The following is an 18,185-nucleotide window of genomic DNA, read 5'->3' as shown; positions in this document are numbered from 1 at the left end:
TGAAATGATGTACTTTAAGCTGATGTTAAATGTGATGAAGGAAAGGAGGCAGTGAAAGGAGCGACAGGCAAAGACCAACAGAAACCTGGTGTGCCTTTTGGTTGCATCGCCCTAAAGAAAAGGCATGCGTCACCATCAGTCCTTTTGGTGCGATTTGTAGAATTACCTGAAGACCACAAATACTAAAAAGTTAGAGGCACACACCTTCATCCTATGCCTTCTTCTATGCACATACTAGGTACTAGGTGGTACACAAATACACGTACAACAATACCACATGTGCACTCATTCCACTTGTTGCTGCGAGGACACCGACTCAACGCTGACTAAGCAGACACGTCTCACTTACGTGTCCACAAGCCAGAAGATATCAACATAAGCCACCAATGTTAAGAGAGACTCAGCACCAGAGCAAATGCAATTACACGTATTAGCAAGGCAAAGCCCTGTAGGTTCCAATAATTCACCGGATACACGTTTTCACACCCACAAAGATTTAGTGCAAAGCTGCGGCTGCAACAGCCTTACACAAGGATCTCATCACAGGCCTTTTGCATATGTATTACCCTCTCGCTACGGGGAACAGCAGTCCATGAGGGCTGAGTGTCAAGATCCTGTAGAGACTAGAAAGATGCTCAGAGAGGGACTGTTTGAAACATCATTATGATAACACCCCTATGCAAGCACTTGCAAAGTACTTCCGTAGGTGTTCACTACAGCCTCTCTGCACTGCACAGCAGAAGGCAGCACCAGTGCTGCAGGAGTAGAGATGGAGATCTGGGAGCATGACATAATAGTATGGAAGGCAGTCAGTGGCCAAAGAAGCCTTAGTTCATTTTGGGCCTGAATGTCCAAGATGAACTCGAGCTGAGCCAGAGGGCGCTTGAGTGGCTCACCCACCTCTAATTGTGAACGAAAAGTGTAGACTCCGTCTTTGCCACAGTTTTAGCAGGCTGATGTCAATCCTTATTTAAGGAGTTGGAGTAGCACTATTTTACCACATTAGTCAGCCAGTGCTTTTTAAACATATCTTTGATCTTGTAGCGCATGGCCTCCGTTTGCTTGCACATTGAGGTGGTGAAAGTCTTGGCTGCAGTGGATAGACACTCTTCGATGACGCACACAGAGACAAATACTCAGAGGGAACATTACTCACATGTTTGGCTGACCAGAGTGCATTAGTAATGATATTTTTTCCCCACTAATGATATTCTTTAATAACCGTACGATTACTTATAATCTTTATAGTAAAATAACTTAGATTGCTAAAATACAGTAAAATGCACTATGCCAGCATGGGCGCAGTTATTAGCAGTATGCTCCTAAAGAGACTGTATTGCCATAAGTTAAAAATGATGTGTGTGCTCCAGATCACCCCAACATTTGCTTGTATCTGTAAGACAAGAAAGAAACCCCCTATTTTCAGGAATTCATCAATCTTTGTTGCAGAGTCGGATTAAAACCCTTTTGAGGACCAACTCTCTCTTAAGTCTGTTTGACCACGTTTCGAGATCTTGAGTTAGATAACTTCCACCATGGATGGGGCGCCGGCTGATTTAATTACTGAATGGGGATTAGTGGCACACTGCCTCACAGTCCCAGCACAGTTTGCCCCTACGCATCCTGGTAAATGCAGTACACAGTTCAAACTTACTTCAAAATTAGCTGGAGTTTTTCACCAAAGTTGGTGCAGACATTGCTGTATATCTCTAGACACGTGTTTCTGGGTTGAGCCTGTCATCAGTAGAGAGCAGCAGAATTGGAGAGCGAAGAAAAATCATCTGGGGTTGCTAGAAATGCTGCCAAGTTCCTCTCAGGTCACAGTACCACTCACAGGCACACAGGTGCATCTCCAAAGCTCGTCAGCTTGCTGGCTCAAGGGAGCCTTTTAAACAGAATACCTCATGCACCAGGATTCGAACTCAAAAAACGATGTCGACATAAGTCAAGAAAAAGTCAGTCAAAAAGTGACTGTGGATACCTCTCTCTCCGGATCTGCGCTGACCAAGAAAGAACTGATGTCCGCGCACGAGGGCTGCGTCTAAGTAGCTACTCTGACAAGCGCCGTGAGGGGAAGGGCTTGCATAGACTTTTTGCTGAGACACCGACATCTCCTTCACCACTACCGGGCCGTGAGGGCAACGGCTGCTGGCTACACTCCTGACGGTCCGGCCGCAGCGGGAACTACATCCCCCAGCTGCCCCGGCCGCCGGCGCAACACCTGTGACGGCATTCCTGCGCACGGAGGCGCTACAAGGGTGAGAGGCGCCTCCCGCCCCGCGGGACGCGCGCGGACGGCGCCGGGCGGAGCCCGGGCAGAGGGTGGGCCGTCTGTGGCCGTCAGGGGCCGTCAGGGGCCAGGCCGGGCCACCCCTCTAACTTGCTAACCATGGGTAAGCGAAAACTGATGGGAGTGGAGGGAGCTGGTACTAAAAACGCTAAAGTCCCACGTATGGCTGACCCCATCATCTCTTATTTAACTTCTGCCGTGGGGGCTATAAACAAAAAAATTGCTAATGCTGAAAAGGTTCTGGAACTAGAAAGGATAAATGGCACTACCAACAAGTCCTCTACCCATCCGACCTCGTCAGAATCCCCACACGAGAACACAATCCCTGTTTCTGACATACCACAAGACATTGTTACCAATACATGTATACCATCAATGGAGGAGGAGCCCAGCCCTGGGAAGCCTCCAAATCCGGATCAGTCAAAACCCAAAAAATGTGCCCGTAAAACAAAACATTTGGAATCAGATCAAGACCAAGGACAAATTATGAACACATTTTTGGGAGACAAACTGGAGGAACTGGTTAACTCACGAATAGAACCACTACTCGTGAGTATTGCTAAAGATATTGTGGACTCACTTAATGCTTGCGTAGCCGGCTTACTAAAAAGGTGCAAAACTATAGACATTTTTATAAAGGACTATTTATCGCACTCCCGGGAGGGGAACATCATCCCTAAGCCTGGTCCCCCCATAGTCTTGGAAGCAATGGAATGCTCTGGTCCAAGCATAGTTACACCTGACACGCGAGCAAAAACGAACACTAAAAACGGAGGTGACCATATAAATCCGACTCATAGTAAAGAAAACACCCTCATTAGTGCATCTGATATCAATTCTACCACCCAGAAACATACTATATCCCAGTCAAATCTCACTACAAATATTCATAGAGCTAGTAATTTTAGGCTGCATCTCCCCCCTGATGCCACCCCCTTTGTAGCTGTACTAACCGGGATTCCACCCCTAGCATATGGGGTCACCGAATCTACAGCGGACCTTCCAAGCAAAACCAGAGAGTGGTGTAGACACTACTGTAGTGGGGACAGCGACATATTTGCACCCATCACTATGGTTAGGAGAGTGGGGTGGGTAGGAAAGGGCACCAAGTCAATACCAGGGGACTGTATTGTTGTGAATTTTGGTGAGAAATATGCCGCTGATAGATTGTTCTAGGATGGCTCCGAGATCACAAAAACAGGGGTTAGACCATATCCTTTGGGTTTTTTCTATCCACCTTTAAATGTACAGAACGGTAGGCGGCCTGTATCATTATCCAACAGCCAACCCCAACCAGGTATACTTGCACACGAAGGTACCTCCAGATCGAGGGCATGCTGTATTCCATCTGAGCAACATATCACATTATCAAAGGAACCTAAGAATAAGGTCAACACATCATGCGGGGGTATACCTCTTTCAAACCGTTTTTTGCCTCTTGTTGGGATGGACGACATTGATTGACAACCAAACCAACGTGGTAAAAAATCAGAGTCCGCTGCTACATTATCTCCCAAAATTACATGTAGTATCCTCAGCTGGAACATAGCCGGCCTTAGATCCAAAAGCAAGGATGAAAATTGGCTGGGTATGATTAGAGCCCATGAAATTATAGCATTGCAAGAAACATGGGACACGAGAAATAGCATGGCTCTGGATGGATATATTCACTTTAGTACTCCAGCCGAATCTAGCACGGCTGGTAGAGCGAAGGGAGGACTAGTTACACTCATTTCATTAAATATTACAGGTAGAGCTAAACAGATTGATTCTGGTTCTAGAAATTGTCTAGTTGTCGAACTTAAGATAACTAATTCCCCCACTCTATTATCGATACATTTTTATAATTCCCCAGTCAGTCACACCCCAAGTGAGCACCTAGACTCTTTAGGAGAGTTCTTGAACAAGAATAGGGAGTCCAGTAAACACGAGTTTGAGGCCATACTCATGGGAGACTTTAATATTCACCCATGTAGTTTTGAGTGCCTAAGGGAAGATAGCGAGGGTCCCCCTCACTCGCTCCCGACGCACTTTGAACATACAAAACAGGGGGAGGCCTTGGAGCTTCTCCTGGCTTCAATGAACCTCTATGAATCTGGTTGCTGCGAAACTGGGCATAGGTTGAACACATGTAGGAAATAACACAGGCACGGTTATTGATTTTATTTTTATATCTACTTATGTTTTATCGCAGACCATAAATTACAGGGTAGAACACTCTGTTTTTAGTGACCACAATCCCATAATCCTGGAGGTTGCTCGATGGGGGCCATTGGGAGGCATTGAGACGCAGGATCTTTGTGCCACTGACCTGGTCCCTAAAGACCAGCATCGGAGGCTAAAATGGGGCAAAGTAATCCCAACGACCTTCCTACAAGATACCCTGGCTAAGGTTGAGGCAGAGGTGGGCATTTGCCTAGATAATATCGACCCAAATACAACATTAATTGAGGCTTTTAACGTCATATGCCATCAAGTCAATGCCGAGTTAACGGTAAAAATAAAACCAGGTCTGAGTTCGGCCCAAAATGGTTTGATCACAATTGTACAAAAGCCCACTCAGTCCTCCTTATAGCGCTAAAAGATAAACCAACGGACAGAACACTTATTGCATCCCTTAGAAAAAAATATAAACAAGCCATCCAGGCCTGTAAATTAAAGATTAAAGATAAGGCCTGGAATGATTTATTATCGGCTGAGGTACAGCGGGACAGCTCCAAATTTTGGTCAATTATAAATCCTCCTTACTTCTCGGGCATAGAGAACCATGGAGTAGAATGCATTATTCCGGATGAACAGTGGGTGGCACACTTTGGAAACATATATAGTCATCCAGCCCATACTACTGCATGTGAGATAACGTACTCGGGAAATGTAGTAATGGTGCCGGCCTTTAGGGCCGAGGAAGTGGAGAAAGCCATAAATGATACATTAAAGAATAAAGCAGCGGGCCCAGATGGGGTACCCGCTGATCTCTTCAAATGCGCGCCGACTTTTTGGGCCAAAATTCTTACTAACGTTTTTAATGCTATACAAGAGACTATAACTTTCCTGAGTCTTGGGCAAAATCGACAATCATCCCAATTTTTAAAAAAGGTCTGAGGAGAGATCCAGCCTGTTCTAGGCCGATCTCGCTAATAGACTCCAGTGTAAATATCCTGGGTCGAGTGCTATTGGGGAGACTGACCACCTGGCTCGATGGGAAAGGGATTATGTCAAATGCACAATATGGCTTCAGGGCAAACAGGAGCACACTGGATCAGTGTCTTAATCTTGAACTCCTTATAAATAAGTACTCGATCGCCGGGGGGGGGGGGGGTCTCTGTACATGGTCTTTATGGACCTCCCCTCAGCTTTCGACCTTGTTAACAGGGCGAAGCTGTGGGGGGTCCTCTTGGACATGGGCTTTGATCCCCCACTGGTTAGCTATATAGCCGAACTTCATCGCGACCTGTCGGCCTCGGTTAGAGTCACCAAGGAGGGCAGGTGCACCTGTCATTTTAAATCAGAGATGGGGGTTAGGCAAGGATGTATCCTAGCTCCCCTCCTCTTCACACTCTACATTAATGCCCTTGAGCCAGTCTTGGCGGACGCATCCCTGGACATCCCGCGTGCAGGAGAGACAAAGATCCCGGTCCTCCTGTACGCGGAGGACGCCGTCCTTCTGGCACGTTCAGGGGTGGCCCTTAGCCATCTATTGGACTCTTTTGGTAATTTTATGGCCTCCCTAGATCTGAAAATTAACACCCAGAAATCGCAGATCATGATGACTGGAGCTGCAGGTAGAAAAAAGAAAACTAAAACTTATTTTTGTACTGGGCAGGAGCTAAAGAGAGTCCCATCCTTTCCATACTTAGGAGTCTTATTTGATGATAGAGGAACTTGGGGGCCCCAGCAACTTTCAAAAAGCAACGCTGTAGCTAGAGCGGCTGCAGCTTTGCTTGGATTAACGAAAAGGCTGGGAGCCCGCCCAATGGAGACTATCATAAAGGTATATAAAGCAAAATGCCTGTCCATAGCCTATTATGGCTCCGCCATTTGGGGACATACGAACCATGACAAGATTCAAAAGGTGGAAAATAAATTCCTGAGATCGTTGCTTTCCGTCCCTAATTCCACCCCTATATATTTACTACACGCTGAACTGGGTCTGGGTTACGTAACAGACGCATTAAAGTTAGCCCCAGTTACTTGCTGGCTAAAAATTTGGCTTAACAAGGAGATTTCACTAAATCATAATTCTCAAAGATTGTTTAGCCTTGGATAGAGCCTTAAACATCCCATGGGTGAGATATGTAAAGTCACAACTTACACAAGCGGGTCGTCCTGACCTTTTCTTCTCACCAGAATGTATTACAAAAGCGGATGTCAACACAGTGAAAATTAGCTTGGCTAATATGTATATATCAGAAAGGAAAGAAACTGAATTAAAGAAGCCACTTGTCAGAAAGAATTACATACTAATGACAGTCCCGGGCATTGAACCCTATCTCATTTTAGTAACAAGACCATTTCATCGATTTCTCTTAATCAGATTTCGTTTTAACCTTATTCATTTAATGCTTGGCCAGTATCAAAATTGGGATATACCAGAGAATGCGAAACCCTGTGACTGTGATCATTTTTCCGTTCAGGACACTTTACATTTTATTATGTTTTGTGGTCACTATACCATGATTAGGAAAAAATACTTGCTACCAATTTTGCGTGAGGCAGGCTTTGTACAGGTTAGGCCAGCACTTATGTTCCTGCAACTTTTACCCACTGCAAAAGTAACATTCCATGTAGCAAATTTTTTAGTCGCAGGAGTACGCATTAACAAGAATTGCTTAAACTCAGGGTCTTTACTGTTTAATATTTGATCATTTTTAGCATATACGATGTTTTTTATTACTTTTTATAACTTTTAGATACCACCCATATGTATTAATTTTATGAAATATGGTCGTATGAATTTCTTGCATTTTTTAAAATTTGTAACCAATAGATCAATGTACTGTGCATGTAATGTTGTAATGATGTAATGATGAAATGTATTATGTGTCCATCTTTTTTGATTTTTATTAATCGAATAAAGAAACTTGACTGACAGTAGAGAGCAGCAGAATTGGAGAGCTAAGAAAAATCATCTGGGGTTGCTAGAAATGCTGCCAAGTTCCTCTCAGGTCACAGTACCACTCACAGGCACACAGGTGCATCTCCAAAGCTCGTCAGCTTGCTGGCTCAAGGGAGCCTTTTAAACAGAATACCTCATGCACCAGGAGTCGAACTCAAAAAACGATGTCTACATAAGTCAAGAAAAAGTCAGTCAAAAAGTGACTGTGGATACCTCTCTCTCCGGATCTGCGCTGATAAAGAAAGAACTGATGTCCGCGCACGAGGGCGGCGTCTAAGTAGCTACTCTGACATCATCCCGGCAACCACGACGCCAACGACGAACGCGGAGTCGACCGACGCGCAGGGGTACTGCTGACGAAAAACTTTACGGATCGTCTGACGCCTGGGGGTAATTCTAAGGTAAGAAACCTATAACTAACTGTTTCTTTCAGATATTAATCTACTGAGGGTGCTATTATTGTCCTCTATGCAAGTTAATGGCACTAGGGAAGCACAATGGCCACCAAACTCCCAAAACATTACAGTCCAACCTACCTCAATAAAAGGAAAAAGGGGTGGGGGCCTCTCTAAAACTGCTGAAAGCAAAGAGGGTAATGAGGATCTCTAAAATGTTCTGGGATACAAGGAAAAAGGAACTCCACTGGGTAGAGTAAAACATGCTTTTACAGAGACTCCTGCACAGTTTCCAAGTTACAACGCATCACAAAAGCCATAATCTCATTTGGTAAATGTTTACCGTCAAGCTACTTGAGGCAATCTCCGGAAGAGTCAAAGTGGCTGGTGTAGTAAGACGATTCCGAGCTCTGGTCAGTTGCAGCATCACAGCATCCATCAACTAGGGATTTAAATAAACCTCCATAAGTATGGGAGAAAAAGAAAGAGAATCATAGCAGTTGCAAGCACTCTCTATCAGTCCCATGTTCTGCAGGACTCACGATCAGGGTCATGACACTGTTATTTTATCCACCACAGTAGTCACCCATCCCCTACTCATTCAAATCTTTATTTCGTTAAAACAAACCATAAAAGAATCATACAATAATACAAGACAATATCTTAAAACATCCATCAAGGTCAAGCAATATCAATACCTGGGTAAGAAAACAAACACATAAAAGGACCATGGCCTCAATACAAAATCATCTCTAAGGGGACGCGCAATTCTAACAGACATTAATAATTTACAAGCACGCTATTTGAATCAGTCCATCATGTTTGTGGAAATGCAAGCATAAATGGGCGAGGGAATACAATATTAAAAATTTTAGAATAGGAATATAATAAATAGGATTAAAAAGAATACCAGGTGCTATTATTAATTAATGATAATAGCATTATAAGAACAGTACAATGTTGTTAAAATCATAAAGAACATTTTTTTTATAAGGTATTACATCCATTGCATACTAGAAGCTAAAGTGTATAAATAGTGCTTTCAATAAAAGATCCAGCGCTCTACACTTGATTTCATTCAATCAATTTAGTTTGAATACCAAGTATCTTATTCTTACTGGTCCAGCTATTACAACTACAATTTTAAGCCTCGTCTTTTTCTGACTATTGCCACTGCAAGGAAAAAGCGGCTTAAACTGAAGCCGATGGTCTGTGATGTGTCACCTTTGAACACTCTTTCCCCTTCCTTAATACGTCGGAAGCCTAAAAGGCGACAGATGGGTTTTATCCATTTTTTCCTAATCTGGAGGTATCCCGTGTATAAAAATAAAACATGAGCCACGTCCTCCATTGTGCCCATATCACACAGTTCACAAGTTTCTAGAAAAACATTCCCTGTGGAACCCTTATTACAAGCCCATTTTGATGTGTTAGATTTAATTTGTAGAATGCCGTAGCAATACTTTAAATACAATGATTTTGCCATAATAGGCAAGATTTCATCCATAAAACATTCAAATTTGCTTTCAGCTTTGACATCAAGGAACTACTAATTAACGACTGAGGTTGAACCTTAACCACATACAAATCTAGATTGTCCACTTTACACCCTAAACTTACCCAGTCCAAGAAAGAATGTGTTCTCCTTGAAGGAGAAGCCAATGAATGAAACAAAAATGTAATCCTGGTTTGTGGAATTGGAGGTACATTGGAGCACACCACATTTCAACTTTTGCACAAGAGCTCTCAATTCCACCACGCATCCCACCAACACGACCTCCAGACACACTCCTTTAACAAGCGCAGGGGAGAAAGGCTTCAGCGGTATCTCCTCTACAAATTAAAGCCTTCCTTCTCAATGCCATCTTCTGCTTTTATCATTCAGTTTGTAGTCTTGTTCCACACTGCTGTGTGCAAGACTCTCCTAACTGGCCTCTAAAGCCCTGCCGTGGCACCAGTAAAGCCAGTTTCCCATGATATTGCCTGCTCCATCAAATGCCAAAGAAAATGTAAACACATTTCCTGATTCAAAGGGAGTCTCCACTTGCTTTCCATCATAGTTTGTACCTCAATCAACATTTCTACATCACAAACAAAGCAATTCTCTATAAGAACTCAGAGAACCCTTCTGGTCAGCTCTGAAAGAACGACAGCCACACCATTGCAAGACTAAAACTCCATAAATCAAATAATGTAGTTGCACTTAAACTCAGTTTGTCTTCTGGGTGTTTTTTTTTTATTTTACTAGATCCATAGCCACTGCTCAAAATTCGACTCAATCTGTAGCTCCACTGTCAAATACTGAGCAATTTTAAGTATCAACTTGTTGTGGACTACATCGAATTGAACAGAATTTATCGGTTATGTTATGTATCATGTGAATGAAACTTATTGAGCTGAATGACTCCCCCTTATGCAATGTGGGACACGCCCTTGCACGTTGATGCTAGATCCACACTAGATAAGCATTACAAAGAAAATGTATAGATAGCAGAAAGAGACAGTAACAGGCACCAGTAAACATCAAACAAACATTGGCAAATCAAACAGGCATGGATTGCGTGCTCAATTCCAATCCAGGCATATTCACTTAACCAAAATAAAAGGTAAATGTAGATTCAATGTAAATTACATTGACTGTAAGACGTTTACTTGGGCCACAGGCAGAGTAAGGCCGTTTTGGCAATTCCCCTTTCACATGGCAAAGCAAAAATAAATGACCAGTGAAAAGAATACCATAAAATGAATGCATTGATAGTGGCTCTCTAACGATTGAGGCATCGTGTATTTTTCCATTTGTTCAAATTTAAGTCTCCATTTTTGCAGATGGCACATCGTGCCAAAACATAAGCCAGGGTTAACTTCACATATGAGGTGAAAAAACAACCATAGCAAATTAAAGGAAAATGTTTAAGCAAATGTTTCACAGCAAGGTAGCAGCTTCATCGAGAATAGTGATCTTTAGACCCCTGATAATCAAGAATAGCAAGAAAAATGCGGCCAGGGCAGTATTTATTCCTGCTCTGCACTAGCATCACTCAGTTATGCGAGTCACACCAGGATACCTCATACTACCAGAACACCTCTAAGAGAACCAGCTAACTGGTCAAATTTTAAGGCTACGACTGTTGCAAAGAAAGCACTACAACCAAGCGTGCACAGTGAGTCCCTGGAACAAAGTATACCCATCTGATGAGCTCTAATAAGGATGAAATTGGCCTTGGGTTGATTGTGTTCCGGTTCAGGGAGGCCCTGGCCTGGCAGTTCGGGCTGTGCTGTTTCCTTTGGAGCAGGGTCAAGACCGATTTGCATTTGGCTGGGTCCAAACTGAGGTGACATGGTGTGCTAAATAATGATACTCTGGGAGGCGGCCCAAGTAATTACCAGTGGCTGAGAAGACGTCAAAAATTCCATCAGTCACTTCGTTGCCATTAGCATTATTGTCGTCGTGGAACTCTTTGTGGGCACTACCCACTGTAACACTAAACTGACAAAAGTGGTAACTCAGGCAGACAGATTACCAGACACAACTAGGCTATCCAGATTAAAACGGACATATGTTGAAAAGAAATGACTTCCAAGCAAGGTCCACAAAATGAGCCTACTCCTCGTTCTAGGTTACAACATAACTTAGAATATAATAGTCTCAGCAGGTACTGCGATCATCTCAATAAAAGCTCTGACATCTGTCAGCAACTGACAGGGCACACATTCATTCAACTGCCATACCTACTGCATTGAAACACACTACACCACTCACTCAAACAAAGCACAGAATTATATGCATCTACCCGTACCCGTCATGACGAAAATAAAACGCTGAGGAACCCCCCCCCGCCCCTCATCCTTCCTGAGACGATATCACATACACACAAAGGAAACATAACACAACAGATGTATAACCCATCCTCGTTGCACGACCAGCACAGGGCACTACTAGCACAGCAATCGCACAACCCATACTCGGTCTCATGCAGATTACACTTGGAAAATTCAAAAACATGCAGCTCCTCTTTCGAATGCACATACCCACAAAAAATCGCAACTTCCCACGAGACACAGAGACCGAGAAGGAACAAGATCAAAGACACTTCCAGCGAAACACGGGTGCCAACAAAAGCATTCACTATACAGCTTACCTACCAAACAGACATCGAGGCAATTGTTATGGAGAAAACATCTGTCCTCGGCCCATCCAGCAATGCCTTGCACAAAACAATTCATAGAAGCAACCATGAACCATCCCAACACTAGGCACTATCCCGGGCCTCAACTTGGCAGAGAAAGACACCAACAAAAGGCCTAAAAAGCCCTCTCTAACTTGACAAAGGAGGAAGACTATAGAAAAGGTGCAATAACAGGAAACAATAATAAACCCCCGAATGTGATTGCACTCCAGAAGTGAGTGGCCATAATGGAACACACCTTTAAATAGAAACATTGAAAAACGTAATTAGAAAGGCTAATTGGAAGGATAATGAAGGAGTCGGGCTCAGTGTAACACTAGAAACCGAGAACAAATAATTTTTTTTGGGTACTTCCATGTACAAAAACAAAATAAAAATATTTTTATTGTTGAATTAATAAAAATCCTTACAATAAGAAAGGTAAGTTTAACCAGTGTTTGCAACGCAGGTTACATTATAAAAAACAAGAAGATAACAATTTAAAAAAAAGTGTTAAAACTAGAGCTCTACTCGAAACCCGCCCCCTCTTACAAGATAAGGATTTATAGAGTGGGCTGAGGGTCATTAGCAAAGAGGGTAGGGGCAAGGCAATATGCAAAATGATCATTGGGAGGCCTGTAGCTGCTTTCTAATTGGGTACTTCCATGTGTGAGCCTTACAAACGGAAAGCTATATGCATTAGCATGCTTAAAAGCCACCTTTTCAAATTCTGCAATGAACATACGAAGCAGGTTGGGGCAAATGAAGCCCCCATTTGTTGAATCTTTCATTTGTAGATGGAACCCATTTTTATTCTAGAACAAAACATTCTTTGTAACACCAATGTGCTGTACACTACATATACGTTCAGGGGTTACCCAGTGCGGTATAAATGGATTAGTTTACTGCTAATGCAATCAGGGGGATGTCCGGGACACCCGGTGTTGCAGTGTAATTTAGGATATTCTATAGGTCATTCCCCATTATTTACACGTTTCTTGAATGGTAAATAAATATGTAAAACAGCAAGGTTGTGGGAGGCAGGGAAAGAAAGCAAACAAGCAATTGCAATGCATTAGGTCTCGCATTACTGAATTTTTGAACTATTGGCGTTCCATTATTATTTGCAACGCCAATAGCTAGAACTTTCAGTAATGCGAGACGTATTGCATCGCAAATGCTTACTTTAAACAGGCATTAGAGTGAGGCAGCACACAATGATCCAATGGCAATTACTAGTTGAAGGCATATCGCATATAGAACATTAGGTAATATGCACTGCAACTATTTACACTGATTCAGAAGGCCTTTGGCTGCATTCAGCACATGAATATCACAATTGGATCTATTTAGTGAGAAGTAATATCTTACATCCTAGCATAACAGCTGTTTGAACAGAATGTTCGTGACTTAAAAAAAAAGGGATGCCTAAAATGTTGGCAGGGAGGCAGCATCCTGAATCTAGGCTGTCTGAATGTCACTTCATTGTTTAACTGAAAGAAAGACAAAACATAAACGTGACATAACGTGTATTTGTAAAGCGTGTTCACCCCTGATGGGGCATCTTGGCGCTGAATAACAGATGTTTATTGTTACCCAACTCAATGGTACTCATTTTATCGACCTCAGGTGGATGAAAGGCTGAGTGTAACACTGGGATTTGAACCTGTGACCATGAGGTCAAACACAGGCCCTGCAGTGGATGCATTAGTCCACTGAGCAAGCAGACCCGGCTGAAAAAAAGCTTAACTACAATCAACTAGCCAATGCTTCAACAACAGTCTGCCAGCTAAGCATGCTAAGGAAGAATGGCTGCAACTACTTAAAATGTATTAAAAAAAATAAAGCATACCCTAAGTGTACCATCTATACAGTACATAAGGACACAGAACTGAAATGCGGTTGCTTTGTGTAACGAGAAACGTTTTATTGCAGTGATTCACAGTAAACACACACAACGTCCAAAAGTGAAAGGCAACTTCAAATGGCGTGGTGTTCTGCCTGTATTCGAACAACATTTTAGATTCTGGCTACTGCTTGTGAAGATACAAGTGAGTGGGATATAAAGGTAACTGCTATGAAAGCCCTTAAACTCAAAGAAACAGCAAACTCAACCACGCGTTATTATATTAATGCCCCAATTTGCACCCAGTCAATGATCAATACAAACAAATGCCTTCCAAGTGCCTGTTGCTGCAGAGCCGGGCTCCAGCTCACTGGAAAGGCCGGGGGGCTCACTCTGCAGGTAATTGCGTTAATAGCCTGTTGATTACATTTAAGTTTCCCACAGCCAAGGAGCAGAGCGGACATGACCAAGCATGTGTGCGAATGGGTGATTAAGACAGCCTTGTGGCACAACCGAGGCAGGCCCCGCCCTCACATACATTCACACTCTACATAAATATACAGCTACAGTGTCGGGGTGGGACAGAAATGATGCCCTGGCACGAAAATGAAAGTGGCACCTGTTTGCACGTCAGGGCAGTTTTGAACTTGTAAAGACAGGTGTGTAGATATTTTGCTGGGGAAGGAAGACTGCTTGCATATGTATGTCAATTCCATCGTGTGAAAGCAGCATGGGTCGCACGTTTTATAAGGTGTCATTACAACCCAAATTAAGAGCACTCCTTGTGTTGACTAATGTAGGATAAAAGGCGAGCTAGTCCCGAGGGTTTAAACCAGTGACCTCAATGTCTCACAAACACCTGCAGCAAGGATGCTACCCAACTGAGCTACCTCGTGGTCTTCCACCATGTCACCCCTCTGCTCCGGTTCACACCGTGGAGTAAGACCAGTGCTTCAAACTGAAATGTAGAAACAAGAGTACACCACCCCACAGCACCAGCCTAGTATTGTGAAGTCCCGATACTCTCCCTTTAAAAGTATTGAGACCCTGCTGAGAAGTGCTGGTACTCCATTTCGAATTAAAGAAGTGCAGTACTCTGTATCCCCACTTGACCACCTTGTGCGATTCTATGCACACCACTTTTATCTCACCGTATGTCTCTTTCATCAAGGAGCTAACAATGGCAACAGTAGGCGCTACAAAAAGACACCAGACCGGCACCTGTACAGGCAGGCGGCGGCAGAAGCAGGGCTTTAGTCTCTGGTGTCCCTGCTATAGCCGATTGACCCACAAGTAGAGTACAAGCATTTTCAATGGAATAGGTCTCACATTTACGAGTTTTAGCTATTAGCATTGTTAATGACAACGCCAATAGCTTAATCTCTCATAAATGCGGGACCTATTGCATTGCAAATGCTATTTTTGGAAAAGTGCCCCATGCTGCGCTTTTACATTAATAGCGGCCACGCCCCTTTCTGTAGACCCGGCTCCTCTACAGTAACGGGGCGCGGCCACCATTATAGTGAAAGCAGGGCATAGGGCACATTTACAAAAAAAAGCAGCGGTTTGTCAAGTTGACAAACAAATGCTTTTTTTTGTAAAAGTGCTCCAGATCATAGCTTCTCTTTAATAGCGGCTGCGCACCTTTCTTTAGACAAGCTGTGTTTAAAAAAAGGGGTATGGCCGACATGAAAATGAAAGCGCCATTTGGGGCACTTGTAAAACAAAAACGGATCAAATAATAAGAAAAAAAGCATGCGCCGCGTTCAGCCCAAAAGCAACAAACTAAAGGCAGGGCCACCACTGCATCAGCGTGTTGTGGCGTGCTAGGAAAAAATAAATAAAGCGTTGGGGGAGAGCGTGTCAAACCATTTAACCAAATAGTGCCCGGAGGCTGTAATTAAACCCTACCGGGTAACACTGGTAACAGGGGGTGTCCTGATGGGAGGTTACAAAATGAGACATGGCCATACTAAGAAGGACTACTAAGCCTATTAACCAATGAGAAGCCACAGTTTACAAAGGACAATGACACAAGCCAATGAAAAATATGGGTGGAGCTTCAAGTCCATACCTGAATACAGCATGCCTTGCAGAGCAGCGTGTGCTGCCCAGGCTCGACCTAAAATTTAGATGATGCCTGAGATCTGGAACTGGACTCTGGGACAAGTGTGAACTCTACCTAAGAAATCAATGCTTTATTAATTTAAAGGACATCAATCTGAAACCTTAGGAAGCAGGATTAAAACGAGAAACCGACACAGGCAACACCTGGAGCCTGCAGCACATGATTTCAACAATGCAACAAAGATCAAAGGCCTTTTGATCACATCCTGAAAGTCACTCACCTTGAGAACCTCTGCCCCAGTTTGAAACTTGTAATTTTCATCTCTGTTTGCTAGAAGGTATATTGCTTGATTCACATGGTTTCTTGCATCTTGAATCTAATCACAGGACAAATAAGAAAATTCGCAAAAGAAAATATCAGCATGGAAAACAGTGCTCAATCACCCAATAAAGTTAACATCTGTTGACTTGGAGCAATAAAAACAAGTTCATAAATATAGGTTCATTAAATTTGTTATCAATATAATCATTACCATGTTTATTTTAGTGCAGGCCTTGAAGAGAGTATGAAAAAACAAAATTCCAAACCTGGAAGGAATACGTACAACACCAACATGCCATACTTGCAAGCCCTAGAGCGCCCTCCTTCCACCCCTCCATATGGCATCTTCATCAGCTTTAATACGAGTCCCAACAACAAGAGACTAGTTTCTTACCTCGAACAATAGTTTTAAAACTTTAAAAGATTTTTTATTTTTTTGTTGTGCATAATTCTGCCATTTAGTGGTCTGGGCCAGCAACGTTAGTAACCCAAGTTCTGTTATGGACACCAACCGTAAGTGGAGTCATTATGACTCGCTTGGACTCTGCGCATAAGCCCACAATATCACAGTGCGTAGTTGCAGTCTTCAGATGTTATCTTTTCTTACAGTCATTCTGTTATTTACATGTGCTTTGCATTAACTTCCCCTCCTTTGCAGGGAGGTTGGGAAGTAACATGCATATCTAGAAGAGATTCCAGCTACAAAAAATACTGTTTTGAGTAAGTACCTAAATCTTTTCGCAGCGTGAATCTATTCACAAATCACTTGCTGTGCAGAGATCATATAGTAGTCTTCCAAAGCTGCCAAGTTTCCCAGGTCCATATGTGATGTGCTGCCCCAGTCCAGGTTTTTCTTTGAATTCTGGGACTTGCAGTCCTATTTTTAAATGGAATAAACAATACTATTTCTCCCAGAATTTAAAGTAAAAACCTGGCCAGAGAAGCGCATCACAAATGGATCTTGGAAGGCTGGTGTTGAAAAAGGTTCTTTTAAGCAGATGCATACTAGTATTAACACAATACAAATAAAATGCAGTTGCTACAAGGTCATTATGTTGATAAAACTGGGCTTATCCTAACGTTGATCAATGTAGGTCTTGATTTCAAAATGTCCGGTGCTACTTGCAACCGTCTCTTTGCCTCAATCTCACCCTGCACAAGTAACTCTGTAAACAATGTTTTGAGAAGTAATGTCACTTTCTCGTGTACAGAATGAAGTTTATTTCCTTCAAAAGAGTCTGTAGCCTGCAGCTGCACTGACCGTGAATTTACCAAAGGCCTCACCTATTAGGGCCATGAAGTGATTCTTCATATGAGACTTATCCTTGTATATTAAGTAATAACATTTGTATCAACAACTAAGGAGTCCAAAGGGCACCAGGGATGGGAAAGGCTAAAACTGCATTCTGTGAATCGGAGATAATTTTGAGTGGGTGAGCTCAGAAACGGTTTTGTCCCCTCTTTAATGCGATTGGATCAAACGGTGCGACTCTCCCATAATTGTGCTAAATGTATGACTTCCATTGTATAACGCATTGTAAAAGAAGTCTATTCTTGGGGGAGTAGGGCTCCTTTTTAACCCCTCAAGGAGGCAGCACCACGCTGGTCTAGCCTCTGAGTTAGGATTTTGATTTATTCACCAGAGCTGAAATGTATCTGGTTCTGTCAGAATATTTCCTGCAATGTATTCTGAGCTTTAAGCTTTTTATTGGTGTAAACGACTATCTGACCTATTTCTAACCCTTATTATTACTTCTGTAATCATTTTATCCTGTGGAGAAGCAACAATATCTTTGGGGGATTAACATCTCTCCCAGTCCCTCAGAAGCGCTTTACCCTACATAAAAAGAAAGTGCCATCAAATTTGGTATCTGAGGATGTTGTGAAAATGGATCTGGAAATGTAGAAACTGGAACTAGATGGTTCAGACTGGATCTTGATGCTACAGATTTGATCCAGAAACGAAATGTGCCCTGAATTAGT

General features: G+C 42.8%; 1 protein-coding gene across 1 annotated transcript in view; it reads right to left on the bottom strand.

The window, feature by feature from the left end:
- The window catches only part of ROGDI (rogdi atypical leucine zipper), a 397,000-nt gene that overhangs the window by 196,414 nt on the left and 182,401 nt on the right, over positions 1-18,185 (bottom strand). The window contains exons 6-7 of the mRNA XM_078662917.1: positions 16,162-16,257; positions 8,145-8,243 (exon numbers count right to left, since the gene is read on the bottom strand). Of these exons, the coding sequence (XP_078519043.1) occupies positions 8,145-8,243; positions 16,162-16,257 (195 nt within the window). The remainder of the gene's footprint in view (positions 1-8,144; positions 8,244-16,161; positions 16,258-18,185) is intronic.

Source organism: Lissotriton helveticus, chromosome 10, assembly GCF_964261635.1.
Source record: "Lissotriton helveticus chromosome 10, aLisHel1.1, whole genome shotgun sequence".
Taxonomy (NCBI): Eukaryota; Metazoa; Chordata; class Amphibia; order Caudata; family Salamandridae; genus Lissotriton; species Lissotriton helveticus.
The sequence above is the reverse complement of the archived record's forward strand: the minus strand, read 5'-3'. Positions and strand labels throughout refer to the sequence as shown.